This window comes from Capsicum annuum, chromosome 11, assembly GCF_002878395.1.
Source record: "Capsicum annuum cultivar UCD-10X-F1 chromosome 11, UCD10Xv1.1, whole genome shotgun sequence".
NCBI classification, from domain to species: domain Eukaryota; kingdom Viridiplantae; phylum Streptophyta; class Magnoliopsida; order Solanales; family Solanaceae; genus Capsicum; species Capsicum annuum.
This window is the reverse complement of record NC_061121.1, coordinates 216,365,797-216,393,725: the sequence shown is the minus strand read 5'-3', so window position 1 is coordinate 216,393,725 and position 27,929 is coordinate 216,365,797. Positions and strand designations below refer to the sequence as shown.

The following is a 27,929-nucleotide window of genomic DNA, read 5'->3' as shown; positions in this document are numbered from 1 at the left end:
GATTAAAAAATCCATGCGTGCAATATATTCAATTTTATTTCATCTACAATTCTTAGTCCATATATATATCTATTACGTGCTTTTGTTGAACATATTTTACTTTTGGTTTTAAGTTCTTGATTGTTTGATTTAGAATATTTTTTTCTTTCAAAAATTATATTATAATGTTTGATTTATTTTGCATCGATTTTACAGGTATCTTGAAGACGGATGATGATGATAACATCAACATGATTGATGAACACAATTTTAAAGGTAAATTGATTTTAGATATCTTTTTTGTTTAATCAGTGTTGTGTATGAAAAACTCTTTTGTTGCATTGAAGTTGAAGAATTACAGGCATCTGATTAAGGGTGAAGGGACCTCAATCATTCCACACCACCATTATTGATTTGAGACTTATGAATTTGTAAATATGATTCGTAGATGAATCCTATTAAGTTATCTAGGTAAGATACATCAACATAACATTTCTATATCTCATAAACTAAGTACAATTATAAGTATCACGGACTCCACTTGTGAAATTGCATTATAAGTGTATTGTTATGTTTTTTGTGTTGATTTATTTTGATACAGAATTGTTTGTTATTTTATTTAAAATAGATGTAGAGAATTAGAGTTGAAGCTTCTTAGATCACTCAAGAGTATGTAAGTTTGTGTTTCTTTGCTTTAAAGCTTTGAATTGATGAGTTAGGTTAACTTTGACGAATTTATTATTTTTTGTCAACGCTTGTTTTGAATAATTGAATAACCTTGGCGAGTTAAATCAATGATAAATTTTAGATCAAAATCTTCATATAAGGAGATATGTCATAATCGTTTAAATAATAATAACAATAATAAAAAAAAATTACTATGCATTAATATAAAGATGATCATAATTTAAGTCAATTCCTTATAATTGAGAAAAAGTTGATTTCTCACCCTACATAAAGTTTTTTTTTTTTTTTTACTTAAGTTGCTTTCTTTCTTCAATAGTTTTTTAAAATTACTTTGATCACTTTCCTTTGTGTAATACTTATAATATGTAATAGAAATAAACTTTTAATTGATTTGACACACGTGCAAAGCATGTATATTATACTAGTAAATATATAAATCGGAATCCAATAAATCATTTGAGTTGTAGGAGTTGTAGTTGAATTTCGAAATAAAATTCATAATATTCAAATCATGAATTCGCTTATATCTCATTGCTCAAGATTATGGCAAACAACATAAATCTCGATAATTTGGATCTTAATTATAAAATTTTTTGACATTTTACATAATTACTCAAAATTTCAATTTTGGGTCTGTCGAGATACATTATTAACTTTTTATACATCCAACGAAGATATACTTTTTTCTTTGTAAAGATACATAATTAGCTTTCTATTAATACATCCAGCGAAGATACATTTTTTTCTTTGTAAGGATACATAGCTCCCGCTACCTTTTTTTCCGATTTTGGGTCTGTTGAGATACATATTTAGCTTCCGATACATACAATGAAGATACATAATTAATTGAGATTCTTATAATTATTTTGTAAGTATGAAAATTTGTGTAAATATATTAAGTTAAGGTATATGTTTACGTTAGTTTTCCTCGAGATTATTAACTGAATTGGATCACTTGTCTTAATTGAAGCTTCCGATATTTTGGGCCACTAGCCTAGTAGAAGTGTTCCAACGATGAAGATTTTGGGCCGGTGTATATAAGTAGCCCAATTTTATGGGCCTCACGTAGCCTATTTGGGGGAAGGTCCAATTGTCAAAAGTGCTCTCCTCCGAGTAATTTGCAAGACGCTCACGGAGGTAGACACTCTTTGAACTTTTGATTTTGTTTGTCCCATGAGACAACTTCAAGTCTGACAAGTTTTGCATTGCTCAAAATGAGCAATAGTCATAAAAGGTGTGTCTATCTTTCTTTCATTTTTATCAATTGAATATTTTGATCTTGAAATTTTGCGCATGGTACAAGCGGAGGTTAATAGTTCAAGATCATCCATTTTCAAAGTTATTTGGATGTGACTTCTTGCTCTCCTAACTCAAACGTATGCTTTTGGGACAAGCGGATGTTTAAAGTTCAAGATCATCCATTTTCAAAGTTATTGAATGTGATAAGCGGAGATTAAAAGTTTAAGATCATCCATTTTGACAAGCGGAGGTTGAAAGTTCAAGACCATCCATTTTCAAAGTTATTGAATGTGACATCCTGTTCTCTCGACTCAAACATATGCTTTGAAAAATAGTAAAGTGAAATTAGTAATGTTATTTATAACTTTTTTCCAATAGTCGCGGTTATGAATCAGTTTTCACCCGCTTTAACGAATTAAACAGGATTCTCAGTTTTCACCCGCTTTAACGAATTAAACAGGATTCTCGCCATCTTCTATCAACACAAAGGTTGAATAACTCTGTCACCAAGACTTGGACGGACGACGATAAATAACATATTTATTTATTTTCTTATGTTGGATTGTCTATTTGAATACCTACTAAATTTGAATACATTAATAATTGTTCATAGATTCCTTAATCTTAATTTCAACGCCTTTGAATTATATATTGATCACTATAGAGTAGAGTAGATTAATACATATTAATTGTATTCTGCCTAACCAGTAGCCAAAAATCCAACACAATTAGTCTTCGAGTCAACTCAATTATCACATAATGTTATTAGCAGAATCTCAATCTCTCAAAATTTCCATGTTTAGCCACAATATACGGCATGAATAATAATTAATAATCTTGAATTTTAACTTTTATACATAGTTAAAAGTATTATATATTAATGAAAAATTAACATAATTTATACTATGTTTGATGATTTTTTTAGTCGTTTTATAAGAAATTCAACATATTAAGTATGATATTTGATTATTATTCTACAGTTCATGTATTATTTTAAGTGGATAGAAGATGAATAATGTAGAAGTATTAATGATGAATTATTGCATAAGAATAATAAAAATATTAATTTTTGATTTTTGAGGAATAACCATATATATTGCATAAAATTAGACTCATGAGCGATCTCATCCCAATGCAATCCCAATAATACCAACATTTGATATTTTTAAAATGAGGCATTAAACTAGCAAGAGATGAAAGTAAATATTAATGCAATCTTCTTTCAAATCTAGTTGATAAATTCTTACCCCATCCAAAGTTCAATTTAAATGGACTTTGCATGAGATAAAAAGCATTAATATAATGGATGAAATATCAATGCATTTTCAAGTTCGAATTCAAATTGAATTAGCAATTGAAATATTTCAGGAAGACGGAATGCAGATTACGACTTATTACATGAAATTCATGCGCTATATGGGCCATCACAACCCTATCGACCGTTTTGCCTAGAATGTTAGTCCATCTTCTTCGTACTCTATAGATAATTTGGTTCAATTTTCTCTTATTCGATAGAAAAATTCATTTTAATTTTTTTTCTCCATCATTTTGGTTGAGAACTCATCTTTACACTAGTAAAACAAATTTGTACCACAAGTACTTGGTTTTGATACAAAATTTTGAACAACACAAGTAAAACTCTGGAGAGATTATATGTACTATTTTATATATTCTAAAATGTGAAGTAATAGTAAAACAAAAATACGAATCAATTTATGAACCAAATTATATATGCCAAGAGTATAAATACCTAGCTAAAATATAATATGTCCAGGGTAAGAGTACAAAAGGCTACTATACCATTGAACATTTTCACTTACTTTTCCTATTTGTTCTTTTTTTTTAATTCATCCATTCAGTATTTCAAAGCACTGGCTTAATTAATTTTTGTGCTTCATAAAATCTACTAGAGGAGGAATCACACCCTAACAATTATTTTTTATTTGATTTGAGAGTTCGAATATGATATTTTTAAATGTGAATACAATGATATTAATAAAATATCTAGTATAATTTTATGGGGTTGATTTATGAAAAAAATGGAGTGTACATAGATTTTAATTTAATCCTACTTTAAGAGGGTAGGGAGGTTGTCTCCTTTGGCACTTGGCTCAAGAAGAGATAAAAAGGAAGCAGTGACATCATCAAAATAATAAGATAAATGGAGTGAAAAAAATGATTAGATTGTACTACAAATCTAAGAATAAACAAACACACACAAAAAATACTAAATATACTTGATATGAGAAAAAGAGGTTTGGAAATTTACAAACTCCTCTACTCTAAAACACGAAGCCTCCGTGCACGTTATCATAACCCCCGAAAGTCTTATGTGACAATTGGAATTTCAAAAATTATTTAAATGTAAATAACTTTCATTTATTCCATCACATTCGTTGTTGGTCCTTAACTATCCTAATTTAAATTATTAATTTCATTTTATATGACTGTGTTCGATCAAATATAGTAAATTGATTTCTTTTTTTCTTGAAATCTATGATAGTGGGTATGAGAAGCTTAACGTAAAATTATATCTTAAAAAAAATAAAATTCGAACACACTACGAAGGAGGAGACTGGGATACATATAGTAAGACTAATGCAATAATATGTGGCCAGTCTAAAGTTCTGTTAGCCTTGAAAAAGCAATCCCATTTATAATTATCTTAGCCTATATACAAATAGGTAGTTATTTAAATTTGTGTGCAAATTTTATTCAGACACAAATTATTTTTTGTTTCTATTGAATATTTGAACACATAATAAAATATTTTTATTAGATATTTTTTATTTTGATTTTTAAGTTTTTTCTTTGTGTGTGTTTTCAATTGCTTATGACGTAGATAAGTTAACTATTTAAAATATATCACCTCCGTTTATTATGTGAATAAGATTTAATAAGTTGTGAAATCTTAGATAAATTCAATTAAGAATAATGTATATAATTAAAGAAGATGATGTTATTTTAGTGATTAATCTATGATCATATACAAAAATAATTTTCAATATGCAAATAAAAATTTCTAATAAAAACACTTTTATCATATATTCATGTCATCCGTTGAAACAAGCAATAACTCAGCATGTCTAAAATAATTTATTCTTTCACGATTTTAAGAGGTTTCCCTAGGTAAGAAAATATCTTAGTTTCAAAAAAAAAAAAGCAAATCAAAGTGATTAACAAATGACAAAAAAAATTCCTTAAAATATTCTAGCAACTGGCATTGATAGAAATCATCATCATAACAGCACAAGTGTCCAATAATGGAAAATAAAGATAAAATTGGAAGAACAAGCACCAAAATAGTACGAGAATATGTGCAGAAAAAAAAGACCCCACCCTCACACACACAACAGCATTTCAATTTAAAAATCAAATTTTATAGATAACGTCTTCTTCCACCAAAAACAGCTATATTTTAATTACTTTCCTACATCTCATTTTATGTGACACATTTTAATTAAATATAAAATTTTAAAAATAAAAAAAATACTTGATGATATTTATCAAATTATTTTTTATTAAAAATGCACTACTATTATTATTTTTAATTGAGTTCTTATAAATGAGATCAATAAAAATAAAAGTAAAATTATGTCTTTAAAAAATATTAAGGAGAGTATTTTTTACTAAAAATCACACAAATACATAACTTATGTTTTCAATATTACAAAAAATCTCAACTCCCTAAATATATTATAAAAATCTCAACATATACACAGAATGTTATGTATATGTCAGTTATGTTATATATATTAATAGAAAGAAAGAGTAAAGTAATTAAAAAAGTGAGAGAAGATGTAATTATTTTCAAAAGGATTGATTTTTATGATATTTATACTATTTTTTAATATGACTGGGTGTTCAATATTAATATTGTCGTTAGATTGAATTCGAGTTTATGGCGCTAAGTTTTACATTAGAGGTAAAACAAAGAAGGCTTTATTTTTAAGGACTCAAATCCGAGACCTCTTAGTAAGGATGAAGGACTATTTATTAGTTATCGCTCTATCACAATCGTGATTGGTAGCTCTATTTTATCTACAACATTTGTGGTGAATAATAAGATAACTCTATTTGTAGTTAAGAAAATTTATTTTTGAGTTTTGAATATAAAAAAAAAATCTATTAAAGAGGGATTTTTTTTTAAATGACTTTACGTGACACGAATCTGGATTAATCTGAACCTTTATACCAGTACTGAACACCAATGAAAACAAAAAAAACGTGTTCATCCAATTGATTAAATTAATAATCGGTGAATATATAATATATATGTAATATATGTATGATCATTATAATGCGTGTAATATACTATATGGGGTCGTTTGGTAGAGTATATAAGAACAATGCAAAATATAGTGTATTAGTAATGCTTGCATTAGTAATACTTGTATTATTTATGCTTGTATTAGTTATGCATATATTATTTAAGCTTGTATTAGTTATGCATGTATTATTTCTTATACATTATTTGGTTTGATGTATAAGAAATAACACATCTTACATAATTTCTATAAAAGAAATTTTTGTTTACAAAAATACCATTCTTTTAATTTTGTACATTTTTTTGCAACAAAGTTTCTTTGTCATTTCAAATATAATTAGTACTGTTGAACTATTATATAAAGATTTAGGATTAATTGCAAGACCTTCGTCTTTGCGCAAAAATGTTACGCCGACGGATTAAAATAGTCGAAACAAAAATAAAATACAAGACGTAAAATTAAGAAATAGTCTCACATTTTAAAAAAAAACTTTTTAAAGATTCTCGAAGTAAAGAAAAAATATGTTATAGTTATTTAAATCAACCATTCATTGTTGCAAATTTAAATGGTGGGAAAATAAATTGTGAAATATTTTGAAAAGATTCACTATTGCAAATTAAAAGGTGAGAAAAAAAATGGTGAAATATTCTGAGAGGGAAATTGAGAGTTATTAAGATCATTTAATAAGTTAATGCATGCGTTTAAAGTCTTTGTATTGCTAATATATAGAAAATGGAGTGTATTACTAATACACACTTCAACACACAATAGAGTGTATTAGTTATACATAGGCAAAAAGTCGTACTAAACAAGTTACTAGCAGTACACATTAACTAATGAAAGCATTATATTTTACAATACACTCTACCAAACGATCCCTATGTATACCAACAAAAAGAAAGTAAATAGTGAATCTGTTTGCTATTCATGTAATTTTTATTTTAGCAAATTAAATTTTAGGCCTAATCCATCGTCAGGCCCCCTAAGTACGCACGACTTTTCACTTAAGCACCCTAAGTGGACGTCGCTCACTTTTGACACCTCAAGTAGTCATAAAGTGGGCCATTTTGACACCTTTTACTGAGTCAGCAAAATAATACTACGTGCGTGTGTTACACACGCCAATGAGTTGAAAAATAATGAATAAAATGTGGACATGTGTCATTTTTATCCAAATAATTTATACATAATTAATTTAAATAAAAAAATACCCCCCCTAACCTACCCACCCCACTAGTCTTCTTCTTCAAAACACCACCCACCCTACCCAACCCACCTTTTTTCTTCTTCAAACGTCCCTCTCCCTACCCGCCACCCCTCTCCCCCCCCACCCCACTAGTTTTTTCGTCAAATAGCCCACCCACCCCGCCACCCCCACCCTATCAGTCTTCTTCAAAGACCCCACACCCCCTCCCCACCCCCGCACCCCAATCATCTTTAATTTTTTTCATCAATTTTTAATTTTTCTTCACTGATTTTACTTGATTTTTAGATTCGATTTTAATTCTTTTTCAAATTTGCTTCTTCTATTTTGCTTCAATTTTTAATTTTTTTAATTGATTTTGTTTGATTTCAATTTTTCTTCACGGATTTAGCTTTATTTTTTATTTTTTCATCGATTTTCAATTTTTCTTCACTAATTTTTCTTGATTTTTATGCTTCGATTTTAATTTATTTTATTGATTTTGTTTGATTTCATTTTTTCTTCACTGATTTAGCTTTATTTTTTAAATTTTCTTCATCGATTTTGTTTATTTTTATTTTTTCTTCGTTGATGTTGCTTATTTTTTTTTTTCTTCATCAATTTTGCCCTTAATGATTAAAAAAAAGGTGCTTATTATTTAATCTTCACGAACCTTTAAATGCGTAGATAAATTTTTCTCAATAATTCTTACCGTTAAATAAATTAACATTGACAAAAATAACGAATAAAAATGTTAAAGAAGTATAAATTAATGGGCGTTGAGTTAATATATTGTTTTTGGCAAGACAAATTCCTAAATGTGTATCTAATTTTTAAATCTCTCCCAATAATTTTCACCATTAAATAAGTTTAAGATTGCCAAAAATGATGGATAAAAATAAGGAAAAAGGTATAAATTAATGAAAATGAGTTAATATACTTTTGATGGGCCAAATTGGCGCCACATCAGCCAAAAAAGAGTTTTCACCCGCCTTCATGGAGTGTAATACACACACCTTACCAACTCAGCAAAAGATGTCAAAATGACCCACTTTATGGCTACTTGAGGTGCCAAAAGTGAGCGACGACCATTTGAGGTGCTTAAGTGAAAGATCACGCGTACTTAAAAGATCTGGTGATGAATTTGACCTATATTTTATCATACCTTTTCTTCGTACTAGCTTTAGTATTAAATAACTATGTAAAGTAGTAGTAACAAAATCTAGAGTTTCTCAACATCATTAATAAGGTAAATTAGCACATCCCATCCATTTACTTTTCTTTGTTACATGTAGTCTCTCCGTTTCATATTATTTGATTCTTTTGTTTAAAAAAATTGTTTTATTTTAGTTGTTAAGTTCTAAAATCAAGAAAAGTTTATTATATTTTTTTTCAGTATTATCTATATTATTAAATGACTATATAAAGTTTATATAATCAAATTTATATTTTTAATGCATAATTAATAGGATTACTTTAGTAAAATAAACCTCTATTAAATATTTTCTTAAGGAAAGTGTCAAGTCAATAAAAGTCAATTAAAATGAAACGGAAAGAGTACTTGAAAAACCCAATAAAAAAATAATGATTAATATGACTATTTTATTATACTGCTTCTATTAATTAAGAATAAATAATTAATATTAAGAATAAATATAAAGAAAATACTATATTCTCCTGATGCGATAAAATGACAAGTAGAATAAAAATCAACCTTTGAAATATTGTGCAAATAAAAATAAACAAAGTAAGTAAAATCCATCTCTAATTAACTTTTTTTAAGAAATATGTTTGATCAATATATGAGCTAAGTACATGAGATCTTCTACGAACTCCACTTATGAAATACTAGTATCTCCGAACCCCGCTCGTGAAATAGTAGTATTATATTGTTGTGTCTTATTTTGAAAAGGTTGCAAGAAAACTGTGAACATACTATCTTGTAACACTGCACTCTCTTTTGTAGTCCACATTCTTACACAGCTAAGAGCCAACAATAGATAGCAAGAAAGAAGCCAAAGTCAGAAAAAGATTAGGTGCTTCAACCAGAGAGCAGGTGACCTCGAGTACTGTATCACTTGTACTACTACTATATTTTTTTTATACTTCTTCTTGTTTATGTAATGTATGGTTGAAAATTCACATCATATTCTTCTTGGTAAGACCAAAACTCCAATTATACATTTTCTCTTTTTTCACTTTTTCTTTTAGCTCCACACTGCTTAGCCATTACTTGTCATGTTTCTTTTTATTATCCTTGTTTCTTTTGCTTCACAGGGTTTTTTGAAACCGCCTCTCTAGCTGAAGGTTTTTTTGGAAACCGCCTCTCTTTGTTCTGAGGTAGTGATAAAGTCTGCGTGCATATCATGTCCAGACTTTACTTGTGAAATTTCACTAGAAATTTTGTTGTTGTTGAGCCGAGGTCTTTCGAAATTAACCTCTCTGCCCAAGAGGTAGCCGTAAGGTCTGCGTACACACTACCCTCATTTCATTTCATTGGATATGTTGTTGTAGCTATTGTTTTTTCTTTATATTCTTTCTTTTTTTTGTGGGTTTTGAAAAGTTTCTACTGTTGATTTTGTGTATGATGATGGAGTACTACAATGTCATGATGGCAACTTTTTCGAACAACTTTTTGGAATGTAGCATTATGGTCTGTTCTGCTTAAAACTTTTTTGTTTACAAGAAAGATTTAACAGTGTTTTGTCTGTGTTTTGAGCTTGATGTTCCACTAAAGTTTTCAGCTTTACAGTAAAAAAAAATGGAATTTTGAAGAGTTTCAAGAACTCTTTTGCTGGTCTTTGAAAGCTTTTTTATTTTTTGAGTCATGTGTGTTTATTCCCTTTTTTACTTCAGCTACATTGGGTTTTTTTGGAGCCATTTTCTTCATCTCAAGGTTGTCTGGATCTGACTTTAAAGATTTTGCTGATAACCAGTTTTTTTTCGGACACTATTTTTCAGTAGTTAGTTTTTTTTTCTAGTATATTTAGGAGGTGTTTGGCCATGAAAATTGTGAGTATTTGATTTTTTTTTTTTGTTTTTAAAGTGAAGTATGAAATTTGAAAATTGGAGTTGTTTTAAAATTATTGTAAGTGATTTGGAGTGAGAAGAGCGATAACAGTTTTGAAGTGAAAAATGATATTTGAAAATTGGCATTGTTTTTGATTTTTTTGTAAGTGATTTGGAGCGAGAAGTGTGAAAACAGTTTTTTCTTGGTGTTTTTTTGGGAATTTTTTGGTCAAACGTGTTTTCAGAGTTCTAACTTCATGAAAAAGTTAGAAATATTCATGGTCAAACGGCCACTTAATTTGTTTCAAGAATGTATGTTTGTAGAAGATGATAGTTATACTGTAGTATGCCCCTTCATTCAGGCTAAAATGGAGGATAATTTCTAAGTGAAGATTGCCTCTAATCGAGGAGATAGACATATTTTTTACCCTTTGACCCCACTGTCCCATAGTGTCTCATTAAACAAACAGTCCTATTTTTTATATAGTCTATGAACTATGAAGGGTAAAAAAATCTTATGCAACTTGTGCACTGTTCACTGTATGGTCCTTGTGACTGCAATTAATATTGGCACCAAACTCACCTTATTTCCTTGAAACATTCAATGTAGCTAGATGAACCAAGAAGCCCCTTTTAGAGGGTCAATTTTTCCCCCCTTCTATGATGAGTTTATATACTTTGATTTGTTTTACTTATGCTGAGGGTCTTTCGGAAGCAATCTAGGTAGAGATAAGGTTGCTTCCCCGGACCCCACTTGTGGAATAACACTGAATATGTTATTATGAGTCATTGTGCATTTATTGTTTTTCTCACATTGGATTCCCTTAATTTCATTCTACTATATGAGTGGTGTTAGCTAATAAATAGTATGCTATTTATGTATACCTTGCAGTGTTAGTGGGGGCAAAGGGCATTGAACAGGAAAAATCTTCTTTTAACACCAAGATTTTTACCCTTGTGGGCCTAAAGGTTGTTGAGATATGCAGACCCCAAAAGCAAGGTAACTTCAGTTGGCATTTATGATTCTTTAGTAGTAGTAAAATCAAAAAATGGACTAGTCCTAGCTGGAATTCATGTAAATTCTTAACTTCTTTCTAATTTATAGGAAAGAAATGACAGCTATTGTTCTTTGATATTTTGTTGTTATAGACTAGAGTATTTCTTAATGTGTTTGTTTGTCAAAGGGTGTTGCTATTATTTGCATAGGGTGTGTTGAAGGATAAGAAATGGCAGGGTGAGTTTATGACCATAAATCTTGAATGTTGTGCTTTAAATATTCTCATACCACTTAAAGGATATTGAAAGCTGTTATCTTTTTGTCATTTAATTAAGAATCAGAAATCAGAATGATATTAAGATTTTTCCATTTGTGGTTTAAGTGATTTATGATAGTAGTAAATGTTTTCTACAAAATTTGTATGTGAACATTTCATTGTAGCCTAACCAATATTCTTATTTTGCTATTAGCTTACACTCAATTCTTGTTTCTTCTCTATGCTATGATCTTTCAGTTCTTTGGTGAATTATAGTATATTTTCAGTAGTCACCGGATCCTGCGTATCGTGGGAGATTTAGTGTACCATGCTACTCCTTTTTCAGTAGTTGTAGGCAATTTATCTCTTTTTTCTTAACTGTGTTTTGAAACTTTTCTGTTATTTTCTGATTTGATAACAGAAACAGTTCCTCTGAAGTGCCACAGAAGAAATCTCCACGAGGCAATTTGGCAGAAGTGCCTCTAAAGATCTCTCCCCGAGCTGTGAAATCTCGAGAAGCTCCTCAAAAGATATCTCCTCGCAGTGTTTCTCAAGATGTGCCACATAAAGTTTCTCCTAGAGTTGCACGTCGTCTGAAGACGGGAGCATCAGATTCTGACTCTGCATCTTCTCCTCACGTTAATGTTAGGACACCAAAAGAGAGAAGGACCAAAGTCACCGAGCAGAAGACGCCTAAAAGTTTGGAGTCAGAGGTAAAATTCTACTCTACAAATGAATAAGGCTTAAACTGAAACTATTTGGAATGGTGGTATCTTTGAATTTATAGGTGTAGAAAAGAAATAATTGTTTTGTAAGGGAGAGGTTTAATAAGGAACCTATACTGTGGTAGTGAAGTTCTCATAGTTCCAAAATTGTCCTTACTGTTATGAATGAAAAATTTATTAATGTAGAGTTTACATAGTGCTAAGACCCTTCTATTATGATATAATGTGTTTTGAGTTCAACAATACTATGTGCAATTGCTAATCTACTCACCCTGCTAAACCAAACAGGAAACTAGAAATAACCTAAATTAACCGCCTACTCAACCACTTAAACTGGAAATAGCTGATGAATGTATCATATATGTATAATTTGCATAATCAATATAATTTGTGTATACCGGCTACAAAAAGTAAACAGTGAATCCAACCGGCTATTTGTGTAAAGATCCCTTCTTTTCTTCCATTTCGTTTCCTCTAGATGTTTTCTCATTCTTTTATTAAAAAACCATGAGAAAAAGTTTGAAAATGAATTTCTGAGTTCAGCTTAAATTGCCAGCACATGAGCATTGAGTCATTGACCATGAACTTTGTGCTCCAGGTCCCTGTCCATTTGCTTAGGACTCTTAACCATAAATTTACAATCCTGATTCCCATCTTCCTCAATGTTACCAATATTTTGCATGCCATTACTAGGCTTTTCCAATATCTGTAATACTTCACCGTTGATTTTAAATGAGATTGATTCAGTGTAATAGCCTAAAATTGATCCTCGATGGCAATTGGAATGAGTAAAACTTTTACATTTCATCGTTGCTTTATTGTATTTCAAGAGTCTTTAACCTCTTAATACAGATATCACAAAACTGCTACACTAGATGTTGCTCACCAGTTCACACTTTCCTTGAGTGGTGGCAATTAAGGTTTAACAGAAGTAATTCGTAACTGCTCGCTAAAAGAAGTCAAGATTTGTTATCTCTTCTGCCTATATTGTGCTGCAAGTGTCTCCATGTTTAACAATATGATGTCATATAGTCGGATTGTCATTACTGTTAGTCACATTTTATCGAGTTTGTTTTACTCAATCCTGTTTCGTTTTGTAAATTTTCTTTTTCCTATATGTGCATCTATATCCTAAATATTTTTCTTTTGTGCTGTTTTTGTTTTTAAAGAAGTGCCCAAGCAAGGTTACTGAATTGGAGTCCCAAATCACTCAGCTCAAAAATGATCTTAAAGACAAGCTAAGTTCCTCTGAAGCATGCAAAAAGCAAGCTGAAGTACAGGCCAAGGAGTCAAAGGAACAGTGTACAATATTGTCCTCCGAACCGGCCCAGCCCCCAAAACAGGTTGTGGAGCAACCTTCATCTGAGAGTACATGTCCTACTGAACACCAAAAGTCCGGGGAGGATCTGACATTGCGTTCAGAACAGCATTCGGTTGACTCAGCTTCCTTAGCTTCTTCCTTGGATGAGATAAAGGAACTAAAGGGTCAGCTTGAAACTGTTTCACTATCCGAGGCTACCAAAATCAAGGACGCAGAAGCAGCCCAAGCGGAGCTTCAAAGCCTGAAACAGAACTTGGCGGATACTCTTCTGCTTATGGAAGACATGAAAAAGCAACTGAGGGATAGCAAAGATTCAGAAGCTCAGGCTCAAGCACTTGTTACTGAAACTTTGTTGCAACTCGAATCAGCAAAGAAGACTGTGGAGACCCTAAGGTCTGATGGTAATAAAGCTGTGGAAGCATACAATGCTATATCTTCTGAGTTGGATCAGTCGAAAGCACGTGCCAATTCACTAGAAAACCTTGTTTGCGAACTCCAAACTGATACTGGTAACGCGGGCAAAAGTGAAATTGTCGAAATTGATGAAAGTAAGGAAAGAATTGAGGCAGAACTGTTTTCTCTGAAAACTGAAGTCGAACGTCTGAGGGCTGATCTGGAAGCAGCTGAGATCAAATACGATAAAGAGAAAAGCCGAAGTGCACTTGACATTAGAAATGCATATGAGTTGGTGGAGCAAATCAAGTCAATGTCGAAGCAAAGGGAAGATGAACTCGAGGGAGAATTACAAAACTTCAAAACACAGATAGAGGAGTTGAAGGCAAATTTGATGGACAAAGAAACTGAATTGCAAGGTATTTGTGAGGAGAATGAGAATCTTATCATAAAACTAGAGAATGCAAAATTCGGGAAAGGAGAAAATGAACTCGAAAAGGAGCTTCAAAGATCAAAACTTGATATCGAAAATCTGAAGGCAAATCTTATGGATAAGGAAACTGAACTGCAGAATATTTTAGAGGAAAATGAGATCCTGAAGTCGGAAACTGATCAAAAGGAAAGCAATCGAGGTAAAGTGAAGGATGAAATTGCTGATGAACTAGAGATTGCAAAGACTGCTGAACGAGAAGCTCTCATGAAGCTCGGGTACATGAATGAGGAGATTGATAAAAGTAACAGGCGCGTGGCTAGGGTAACCGAGCAACTGGAAGCAGCTCAAGCTTCCAACACAGAGATGGAAGCAGAACTAAGAAAGTTAAAGATTCAATCCGACCAATGGAGGAAGGCTGCAGAAGTAGCAACTGCAATGCTAACAAATGGCAATAACGGGAAATTCATGGAAAGAACCGGATCGATGGATAGTCCCTACAGTCCTTGCAAGATTAGCTCACCTTACTTTGAGGACATGGATGATGATTTAATGAAGAGAAAAAATCCAAATATGCTTAAAAGGATTGGTGAGTTATGGAAGAAGCCACTGAAATAGGAAAAAGTACGCAGAAAGGTACATTGTGATGATCCTTCGACTTTTAACATCTTAGTTTACGTATTTGAAACAAAATCAACTGGACTTCCTAGTTGCTGTAATCATATAGGAGCTATGCTCAGCCTAGAACTGAGTCTAATGATTGTTCAATTCGGTTGCTTTTCTTTTCATATTTTCATGAATATCTATCTATGCAGTTTGTTAAAATTATTTCTGAATATCGCGCTCTGAAGGGTTAGTTGTTTTTTAGATTACTGTACAACATTGATATGATATCAAGATTAACTATCTTCATATCTATGCGAAATTATACTTGTGACGCCCTAAAAAGTACGACATACAGTATACGTAAATTTAGCTTATATATACAGAGAGGTCGTTTGGTCGAGTGTATCAGAATAATAACTTTGAGCTACTGTTATTCGTGCTGAACAGTCAGTTATTGTTTAGATCACTAGAATTTTGCCTTGGAATTTGACAGAACACTTTTTAAACCCTTTGGAAGGTACTTCGTCGATTGCAATGTTGCATCTTATTACTGTACAACATTGATATGATATTCAGGTGGACTATCTTCACGTTGTATGGAAAGAGAGCCTTGGTGTATCTGAAAAAGTTATTGTCATGTGATCTCGTGGTAATGGGTTGGAGTTGTGGAACAGTCTTTAGTTAAAATACAGGATTAGGCTGCGTACAATAGACATTTGTGGTCTAGTTCTTCCTCGAACCCCACGCATTGTGGGAAGTTTAGTGCTTGAAGTGCCTATTATCTTCATATTTTTGCCAAATTGCACTTGTGACGCCCTAGTAGTACGACGTGTAAGTCTTTGACTTAAATACATTGATAGTGCAAGGAATTTTTACAATTGATCCAATTGTATTTTTAGGTTACTAATTCCATCTATTATGAATTATGAAAATTTTCACTTTGAATCTCATATGCCATGTAATCGTTGTATGAGCCATTTAATATTTTGACAAATGGACTTTTAGGCCCCACCTGTCAGAGAATTCTTTTTATCAACCCTCTTCATTTTCTTTTCGGTTTCACCGTCATTAACTTTTTTTCTTCGACAATTTATGTTTTGTTCTTTTGCTCTTTCTTTTAAGGTTATCTTTTACTTATTGTTTTTCTTTATTTTTCTATCTTTACCCTTTTTCTTTTAAATTCCTTTTTACTGCTCTTGATACCAAGTAGTTGATATATTGAAGGTTTTTCTTTTTCCTCTTAGTTATTATTTGTCGATATTTATATGCAAATTAAGTTTAAATGGTACTCACTTTTTCATTTGTTTATCTTATTTTCTTACTATTATTTCAAAAAGATTATTTCTTTCATTTTTTAGATAATTTTTCATTTTAATTTTTCACGTGATATATTTAAAATATTTTAAATTCTACATATTTTTAATTTAAAATCAAAATATTTAAAAGTCCTTTTTACTTTTTAAACCTTGCAAAAGAACAATAAGCAAATAAATTTAAATGGAAGCATTGTTTCCATCAGTTAAATGTATGAGTGATAACTCAACTTATAACAATTGACCACCAATCACTCAACTTTATCTTGTGTTTCAAAAGTCATTTTGTTTTGCCTAATTAGTTTTCATAATTATTTTAGCTCAAAATATAATTTTCGGTATATATTTGATGATGTGATAGCTCTAAATTTTAAAAAAGAAATATTTTAAAAATTAAAATCAATATTTAAATTTATTTAGGACCAATCTATTTTAAATTTAATCCAGTTCTTGACCGACCGCCTTAAAATAATTTTACTATAGAGGAGATTATCTTAATAATTAAAAAAATAATTATTCTTTAATTTCTAACATTCTAATATTATAGATATCCTTAATAATATTGAACCATAATGAACAGTATTATATAAACTCAATAATGAAAAACAGATTCATCATCTATGAGATCTAATTTCAAATTTTCGACACCAACAAAAAGTAGAGTACAATAAAAAAAATAAAAATTATTGTCATGGTTGAATGGCCAAAAAAATTACTTTGCTTACAAATAGATACAAATAAAAGTCAGGATGAAAAAAATAAAAGCAAACAAAAATAATCAATCTACAAAGTATCGAAAAAGGAGGGGGGAAAAGCAATTTGAGAAAAAAGCCAAAGAAAGATTTTTTTTTTTTTAAAAAAGTAAACAAAAAGTAACTATAAAAAAGAGCTAATAATGATTTGTCTTGATGACCGAAAAAGAAAAAAAATATGAAGAATATAGAAATTCATCTGATAGTGGGATCCAAAAGGTCTATTTGTCAAGATATTAAATGCCTCATACACTAATGTCATGGTATATGAAACTCATAGTAAAAATTTTCATGAATTATTACCTTAAATTAACATATCGAAAACGTTTGAACTTTTAGAGATATGAATGATCACATATGGTCTCGAACATAAAATCTACGCCATTCGCGATAATTTGTGTCTTACTTTTATTTTAGTCGAAAAGAAGTTGCTACTTTTTATATTGACGGAATACATATAAAGACTTCTGAACTATTTCACTTTTTCCGCATAGGTACCCCAATTAAGCCATTTACCTATTGAACCTTTTACTCCTTCACAAATGGTTTCAATTGAGTACAATCTGCTGATGTGGCAAAAAATGTAAAATGTGTGTACTACACACGCCAATGATGTGGCAAAATGACAAATCAAATAACGACACGTGACATTTTCACTTACAAAAATTTAAAAATAATTTTCTAATATAATTAAATCTAATTTATTTTTTTTTAAAAATCACTCCCCCCCCCAACAAACAACCCCCCCCCCCCCCCCCCCCCCCCCCCCCTCCGCCCTTCCCTTTCAAATGCTACTTTCTCCATTTTTAGCAGACAAGTTAAAAAAAAATGATTCTCCATTTTTGAGCACAAGAAGTAAAAATAAAATAAAAAATAGTATCTTCTTTACTTCTTTCTTCATAAAGAAAAATAATTTTATTTCTTTACCTCCTTCTTCCTCCTACTCTTCCATCATTAAACCACACTTTCAATTCTTCATTTTTCCACCAAAATAACACCTAACAACAAGAAAAAGAGTACCAATTCAGCACACACTCATATACAACAAGTAATAATAACAATTTTTTTTTTAGTCAAAGCATAAGAGACTTTCTAGTTCTGTAATATAACATCTGACCATAGGTCACTAAATTTTGACACCAAAGATCTCTTTAACCAAAGAGCATGTGTACATCATCAAAGGAAAAGCCAAACAATAAGAATCCAATCGAAAGGTGGCTTATAAAATTGTCCACCAAAAGCTCTACAACCAAAAGACTGTTCACTCACCAAATCAGCACGTCGTAACCTGCTTAAACTTGCCTGCTCCCAGTTCATGAGGGATGTACAATTCTACCCACAGTAAAGCAAAGGAGTCATTCCTTCAATTTCTAAACGCTCACAACACTACATTCACCTGGATCAGTCAACTATATCTTCTTAGCAAGATTTGAAAAGAAACTTTATTTTTTTTTGTCTTCTTCTTCCTCTATTCTTCTACCATTAAATTTACTTTTACTCCTCCATTTTCTACCAAAACAACACCCAACAATTAAGAAAAAAATCTCTTTCATTTGAGAATTAAGCGATGGCATCAAGAATTTTTCCGGTGGTGTTGATGTTGCACTGTTGGTGGTGTTGCAGTGTTCGTATATTATTTTTCCGACGAAAATTTTACTGGAAAATTCATTTCAACACAATTAACCACCGGAAAATCATATCGTTATAGTGTTGAAAAAAAGAAATTGAAAAAAAAAATAAAAAGGCGTTCAATATAATTTTTTTAATCTTGAAATTAAATGTAATTTTTTAATTTTTTAATTTTGAAATGGAAAAATTACAATGTAATTTTAATGGAAATTAAAAAAGGCATTCAATGTAATGGAAAATCATATTGTTAAGAAGAAGGAAATTACAATAAATTATGGCTTCTCACTCTCCTAATGGAGAGTGTATTATACATGCCACGCCATATCAGCGTCACATCAGCAATTGTGCTCAATTGATACTTTTTGTGAAGAAGTAAAGGGTCCAATAGGTACCTATCTTAATTGAGGTGCTTATACAAAAAAAGTGAAATAGTTAAGGGGCCTATATATCTATTTAGCCTTTTATATTTAATAATTTTTCAATGCTTAATAGGATTTTTTAGATGATTATCAAATATTGATCACAAGATTCAAATGAAAGATGCATCCTAAAGAGTCACAAGATTATATGATACTAGTTTAACCTTATATGTCGCACGTGTAACTTTTGATTATTTAAAATTAAATAGTTTTGTCTATTATGGAGATTTTAATGAAGTGTAAAAGATTCAAAATCAATTTTCAAAGTTCCTTAATACTTTAGTATAATAATGTAAATTTGATACTTCTAAATTTTTCTTATTCTAACGTTTTTATATTTATTTTTAGATTTTTTAAATCTTCTTAAAATGAAATTTAGTTGATTTAGAATTCTTAAACTAATGGAAAAAAATATAGTTGTCATTAATTTTGATGACTTCTAATAAAGAAAGGTTTAACCATAAGTATATTTAATTAATTTTTCACTCTTAAATATTAGGAAAAATTAGTGAAAAGACGATTTTGCATAAAGCAAAAACTTTTAATGAAGGGTAAAAAGTTAAAACAACATTTATAAGACCCTTCATACTTTTAATAAATTATAAATTATAGATATAGATATAGATATATTAGTGTAATATAACCACAATTACAATAAATTACAGTTGAAAATAAAATGAACAAAAAATGAATTAAATAATATTTAAACTGAGGCACAAATATCTCGCTCTCTATAATGAGATTCAAGATCATTGTGACATAGTCTACACCGATCCAGTCCCCTCCAAGGTACAACGGCCCATCACAGTGTACAACTCAAGCAACTCCCAATTGGTTGAAGATTTTGAAGTTCTACCAAAAGAATACCTTCCTTCCACGTATAAAAGTGAATATAGTTAAAGATTTAGAATATGCTTTTTGTATTATCTCTCTTTCATTAATATAATGACTCTCTTTTGTATAGTAAATATAGTTGGAGACTTAAATATTTTTTGTCTCAACTCTCTTTCACTATTTTCATCTCACTACTTACTATAATATTTTCCTACACTTTACATAATTCTCATACTTTCATCCATATCAAACACAAAGAAAGAAGCATCTTTTATATAGTTGTAGGACTTCTTTCAAAGAGTAATGTCAAGAGTATGGATAGTAATGTGAGGTATAGTGAGTCAATTAATAAATGTAAGGGGGAAGAACATGCATCAGTGGTTACATAAGTTACAAGATGTAATGAGCTAGAATTATGGGTGAAGGATACAACAGTTACAAAGAGTTATTTCACTATTTTCTTCACTTTATGTCTACTATAATTATCTTGCAAACTAATATTTTAATATTAAATGCATCAACAAAATATGATATTTCCTTCGTTTATTTTTACTTGATCATTTTTCTATTTTGAATTTATTTAATAATATTTATTTAGTTTATTAAATCAATGAATAATTTACTTATTTCTACCTATTTTATTCATAGCAAAAATACGATTTATTATATAATGCATTTTTCAAAGTATAAAATTATTACATTCAAATTATCCATATTATTTACTTTTTTTTTAAATCTATGTGTCAATAAAAAAGTTGAAAGTAAAAACGGACGGAGGAATTAATGTATTTTAGCTGATAAGGAATAGTTCCATACTAATTGAGAATTTCTTTTTCAATGTACTTAATTATTAATTGGAAAAGAGAGACAAAATTAATCAAGGGTATATTACTAAATCTATTTTTAATTTTCTAGGAGTGAATAATTTATTAAGAGGTGTGTCAATCATAAAAAAAACAAATAAAAAGGAATGAAGGGAGTAATAAATTTAATGCGTTATGAAATACATTATGTAATGACTAATATTTAATAGCTAGAATAAAATGGATATAAAATAATAAATATGTAAACAACATAAATCCCCTACCTATTGAAACCAATTACATAAAATTCCTTCTAGTTTTTTCTCTCCCGAATTTTACAAATATACTAATACATTCGGCTGCCCATCATACATAGCTCGAATGTATGATAAAACAGTTAATCCTATATTTAAGGTAAGATGATAAAACATAATTTCCTACATTCATGGAAAGAGTAATCAGATAAAATCTTTCATTCCCTTAAATAAAGCCATTAATTACCCATAATTATATTTTGTACGATTAAATAAAATAACTGAAATTTAAATTCAAAAAAACTCTTAAACATCACTGTTAGTTTTCCTCATTTTTAATGACATTTTTGAAAAAAAAAAGCCGTATTCGTCTTTCTTCAATTCTCGAAAAAAAAATATGAACATCCCCATATTGTTGTGTCATTTCGAAATTTGATAGTTGAAAATCATTTATCAGTTCTATAAAAGTGATGCAATTATTATTTCGGAAAGTATTAACTTTTTGAAATTGATTGCTACGATCGCGATAGAATTGAATATTGATGAAATTCGTAAAAAAATCGAAGTAAAATACACAACAATTTCACATGTATGAGGGCAACTTATACATTTAAAAAATAAACTGCAGTAAAATATAATGTTATACTACACATCTAAATTTTTCACCTTAAACATGTATGACCTATATATCTTGACAGAAAGTATACAGAAAATTTATTCAAAAATAAGACTTTCTGACAGTATAATACCACATAGAGCATAAAATGCATCTTATAAGGACTTTTAATGCATAACATATTAAAATATATATCTTCAGACTTATATTATACATTAAAATAAGTATAAGACAACCTATACATTTTAAAAATAAGCTGCAGTAATGTATAATGTCATATTACACATCTAAATTTTTCTCTTTAAACATGTATGACCTATAAGCTTGATAGAAGATATAATGAAAAATTATACAAAAATAAGACTTTTTAACTGTAAAATACAACATAAAACACAACTAATGTAATATAAGAACTTCTAATGTATAACATATTGATAATATATATCATTAGACTTATATTATACATTAGTCTTCCAAAATAACTAATGTATAATGCCTGATATATTATATCTTATACTTTCAAATAAAAACTTCAAGAATGTATAATTACACCATACATATAAAATATTAACATTATACATTATTTATCTATAAACTTGTCAGAATGTATAATGTAACCTTATACAAAATTCATAGATTATAATTGTATAATTCGACTAAATACAAAAACAGCCTCTTCTATATATACAAAAACTTACATTATACATAAGTGTGTTAAATAAAGTAATGTATAATGTATAAAATCTACATCTTTGGATGCGATGACAAGTAATTTTTTTCATCGTAGCAAATCACTTATTCTTTTGAGTAGCCTCGGTGTACAAATTGCAGTTATCTTTGCAACCACAAAACTAGTCTGTTTCAATAAAAAACAAACATAAAGTTAGACAAAAAACTGAAACTTGTAAAATAGAATATTTGAAACATAAAGTTAGATCCAAGAATATTGGAAGAATTTGATATTACAAAATAGAATCTTTGAAAGAGTATTAAAAAAATATAAAACGGAGCAAGATCATTCCTTTTCAGAAATAGAATAATATAAACAAACATTAAATAATCAAATAATTAGGATTTAGATTCTCACAGAAGATTGAGTAAGTGATTTCGTTGATTCAATCATTTGAATAAACGCCGTTGTGCTTTGTTCACAAGATTCATTTTTCGTGGCATGTTCCACTCCATTGTGCTCTGCTACTGCTGATGATGACCCAATTGAAATTTTTCGAAGCTTCTGATAATAATTCGACGCCATTTTTTTTGCCTTTGTATTCTCAAACAAGTCCATGACTTTCTGATTTGGTGAAGTTGAAAAAAAAATCAAAATTAATGAATGAAAACAATAAGTTCAATTAATGTTTGAAAACTTACAATGGTAAACTCTAAGTATGATTGCTTGATTTTAGGCGTGAAAAAAGGGATTGAATAATGGAAGATAAACTGATTTGTAATGAGAGAGAAAAAGAGGGAGGAAAAGACGATCTTTTTTGGATGTATAATATTAAGGAGAGAGAAATTACCAAATAGGGAGATTTTTGTAATTATTTTGAGATTTGTATAAATACTTTATCAATTTGGGATTTAATGTAATTATGTAACTTTAACTTGTGTATATAGATAATTTTTAGATGATAAATATCCATTAATTTTTCAGAACAAGTGATTGTAGGATCATATTATTGTTTCACAATGCCTCCTAACATTGGAATGAATGCATATCCAGGTGTACCCCTGGATGTAATTAGTAGTCCTAAATAGCCCTGTGAGTATAGTTACCAATATTATTGGCCACCTTTTGACTCAACTTGTAGGACCAATTTCTAAGTTCGTCCACTCCGAATGACCATATCAATCATTGTACCGATCCCGTAACATGTCTACCATTTTAATGCCATTATTCACCAACAACCCAGCCCATGCTCCCAACTCATCAAGCAAAAGTACTGTCCGTAAAATTGAAAAAACTACACGACTTAACAAATATAAATGTCTAATTAATCTAGAGAAAAGGACATGAAACTAATGGCCAATGTTTGAGTCATTGGACATTATATGGTCCGGTGGCCCAAGTAATTCCAACTAATGGCCATTCTAAGCTCCCTTCAGCCACTTAGTACCATTCAATTCAGAGACGGATCTAGGATTCCTAAGTTTTGGGTGTCAAATTATCCACGAAGATAAACGGGTCGATTTTTTAAAATTTTGAGTTACATTTCGAACTATTTATCTTTTTTTATTTTTATATACAAATTAATCGAATATGAATATTTAGTTATATTCTCTTTCAAGATATCTGAGATTCAAGATACCTAATTAGCCCGACTTCTTTTTACGAATAAGAGAAATTAATTAACTCTAAAACAGAAAGAGAAAAAATAATGTTAAAAAATCGAACTTTGTATAAGCCATCTAATTGTTGGGTTCGAAATCGAGAGGGCGTCATGCGGAAGCTATTAGTTGCAAATCATTGTGGTAACAATTCAGAAGACACATAAAACAATATTAACAAGCTTAATATTATTATATTATTTGGCCAATTGGCCTACATATAAAACCTAATAATAAAGACATAAAAACTAATGAGAGAGAAAATCTCCCCCTAAACAAAGACTCTTTAAAGACTACATTGTGGAAGCTATTATGTTATGGTATGAGAAGGGGTCTTCTATTTATAGATGTCCAAAACCTTTCCTCTAAGAAAGAGGTTAGCCAAATATGGAAAAGAATTATTTTTTTCTTTCAAGAAATTAAAAGTAATTATGGTAACTTTTATTTTCTTTCTAAGAAAAAATAAAATTTAATTATAGTAAGAAAATCAGGGTAAAAATCCTAACAAATCTCTCCTTTTTGGCTTGATTTTCTTCACTTGATCCGTCTTCTCTTCACATCACGTGTATGAACTCCGTTCTTGATATAATCTTCATAACTGCTGCTTGCCATGGTTAAAAATAAGGTTTAAAATATCATGGTTAAAAATTAGTTTAAAAGTAATATTTTATTTTTATTTTTAAAGATGCAACAACAGGAGTATTGAAAATATGGTTGAAACTTGTTCTCCACATGTAGTTCGACAAAAATCTTCATTATCATCCAAATTGTTGCAGCTTGATTTTGAAACCGCTTTGAACCTGTTTAATCTCGTCTCACCACACCATTGGATCATTGAACCGTAAGCTTTGATACCACTTGCTGGGTTCGAAATCGAGAAGACGTCATGCGGAAGCTATTAGTTGCAAACCATTGTGGTGACAATTCAGAAGACACATAAAACAATATTAAAAAGCTTAATATTATTATATTATTTGATCAATTGACCTACATATAAAACCTAATATTAAAGACATAAAAATTAATGAGAGAGAAAATCTCCCCCTAAACAAAGACTCTTTAAAGACTACATTGTGGATTCTATTATGTTATGGTATGAGAAGGGGTCTTCTATTTGTAGATGTCCAAAACCTTTCCTTCAAGAAAAGGGTTAGCCAAATATGGAAAAGAATTATATTTTTTTCTTTCAGAAAATTAAAAGTAATTATGGTAACTTTTATTTTCCTTCTAAGAAAAAAAAACTTAAATATAATAAGAAAATCAGCGCAAAAACCCTAACACTAATATCATTACTTCAAGATATTAATATTCCATTATCTTTATATGTTGTTACAGATATATAATTGAGAAGGAGTAAAAACTATAGTTTCAATATAGTTATCTTCACTTAGCATGAACTTTGATGAAAGATTAAACAAATCTTTAAATTTAAAAAAACTTTAGCATGATAATAAATCATTTTTAAAAACTTAAATTTTTAAAACAATTTACTATTTATATATATTTTTATTTGTTCATTGATATGGGATACACTTAATACTCGTAACAAGAAATTAATAGTAATTAACAAAAGAGAAAGTTAAAAGATTAAGAATTAATTAATGCAAAAATTTGAATTAGTATAGAATAGAACTAAAAAAGAAAAAGCAATGAAAAAGGCGAAACAGTGAATGAGTGAAGAAACTGGGCTGAAGCCCTTCCTAAGCAAGGAAAAACATAAAAAAAATACAACAACGTGCATCAGGAGGGATTCAAACTCGGATCAGCTGGGTGGCAAGGAACTCCCTTTGCCACTAGCGCTATCTAACTGCTTGATCTTAAAGGTGGCAAGCTTAATCTATATCTCATTTCTTTTGTGTATATACATATATATACAAAGTTTCAGTCGATATTACCGGGTGCCGTGGCACCCTCACCTATACACATAGATCCGCCCTTGATTCAATCCCAAGACCCTTTTCCTTCTTGGGTCATTTTGACTTATAGGCAGTTTTTTTTTTAAGTTTTGGGTCCGTTTTAAAATTGTTCGTTTTTTTTTTAAATCACTATAGTATTTTTTATTTCTTTTTTGGCTAAAAATCTGCTTTAATGTTTTTAAAAAGATAAATATAATTGTATAAAAATTGTATAATCATTGTATATAATATGTACCAATATAAGATATCTGTGTAGAAATTAGATAGGATTTGTATAGAAATTGTATAATTGTTGTATAAGATATGTATTTATAAAAAATATGTATAGAAACTATATATAATGTGTATGTAAATTGTATAGTATTTATATAAAATACATATCTAAATGATAATTGCAGCTAAAGGTTGTATAGAATATGTATTGAATCCTATAATTATTGTAAAAAGGTTGTATAATTATTATATAAAATATGACTTGTGTATATGATGTGTATAGGAATTATTCATTGTTATATGTATATGTATATGTATATGTATATGTATATGTATATGTATATGTATATGTATAGGATGTGCATAGAAATTATATCATTATTGTATAAAAGTATTTCTAATCATTGTTGTATAAAAATATTCTAACACAATTTTATTGTATGGTATTTATACAGATATGTATTGTATCAATATGACATAATTAATAGAATAGACTTTATTCTCTTAAAAAAGAGCTATTCTATAAAGATCGTCTAGAAAAGTTTTTTAAAAAAAGCATAGTAAAAGAAAAAATATAGTGAAAAAATAATCAGTTATTTTTTATTTTAAATAGTGACAATAGAAAAATTTTAAAAATAAAAAAGCAATATATATAAAAGAAAAAAACAATGAAAAAGAAGAAGAATAGCAGTGTTTTGTTTGGACCATCTCTTATGTCTTTGCATTTTACTTGTAAGTGGGTTTTCTCAAATGTTCCCCAGCGGAGATCACAAAAGGCTAGAAAATGGTAATAAAATTTTATATACATAACATCAATATCAACCTTTTTGAAAGTAATTACAATCTCTCCCCTTTTTTTAGTTACTTTACTCTCTCTTCCTATTAATATACATAACATAACCGACATACACATATCATTCTGTGTATATGTTGGGATTTTTGTAATATGTTTAGGAAGTTGAGATTTTTTGTAATATTGGAAACATAAGTTGTGTATTTATGTAATTTTTAGTAAAATTTTTTGGCTATTCGGCTGGGAATTGTTTCCACCGAGTGGTTACTTTTTTCTTTTCTTATTAACTAACCTATTTAATCTAAGTTTCAATTAGTTATAATTCATAGCTTGACTTAACTATACTATCCTTTCTCTCGCTCCACTCTCCTTCTATCTCTCCCAATCTCGTAGTGTATCACTATATTTGTATCAACTATATTTGATTCTTATAATCAACTTCATAAGATTGTATTTTTGTATTTTCTTAAATTTCTATTAATATAGTTATATATTATATATAGTTTAATCATAATATTTATATATTATATCTTTTATATATAATGAAATCAAGTATTGAATATTTTGTATTGATATATTTACAGTTGATACAAATAAAGTAGATAAGAATCTACAAATTATAGTTTTTGAACCTATAGCCATGCATGCTTATATTCGTCTTTGTGTATGTTATTTCTAAAGTGAAAATTATCTCCAATGCATTTATTAGATTGAAAATTGTAGCTTATAGCAACACTTTTAGATAACTATTTTATTAAGAATTTAATTGTAAGTTGTAGCAAATTTTTTAAAAATTATTTTATTTAACAATTCGTAAATACATTTCACTAATAAAATTCATTATTTTTTTTTATAGGGTAGTTTTCAGTATCTAATAAAAGACAATGTTGCTAATTATGGTAAGAATAAAACATGATCAAAATTTTATATCTATATTTATTATCATATTTATCTCTTTCAAAAAGT

General features: G+C 29.3%; 1 protein-coding gene across 13 annotated transcripts; it reads left to right on the top strand.

Moving 5' to 3' along the window:
* The first annotated feature begins 9,165 nt into the window (after window positions 1-9,165).
* On the top strand, window positions 9,166-15,323 carry LOC107847732 (interactor of constitutive active ROPs 3). Of its 13 annotated transcripts, none has more exons than XM_047399769.1 (5): window positions 9,191-9,412; window positions 9,634-9,820; window positions 11,258-11,365; window positions 12,040-12,331; window positions 13,513-15,323. In XM_047399769.1, the coding sequence occupies exons 3-5, from the start codon at window positions 11,346-11,348 to the stop codon at window positions 15,103-15,105; spliced, it is 1,905 nt and encodes a 634-aa protein (XP_047255725.1). In that variant the 5' UTR covers window positions 9,191-9,412; window positions 9,634-9,820; window positions 11,258-11,345; the 3' UTR covers window positions 15,106-15,323. The 13 variants fall into 13 exon arrangements, with proteins under 13 accessions (XP_016547669.2, XP_016547665.2, XP_047255725.1 ...); XM_047399775.1 differs by having other exon boundaries at window positions 9,202-9,412; window positions 9,634-9,696; window positions 13,516-15,323; XM_047399776.1 differs by having other exon boundaries at window positions 9,202-9,514; window positions 9,634-9,696; window positions 13,516-15,323.
* Window positions 15,324-27,929: the final 12,606 nt, after the last annotated feature.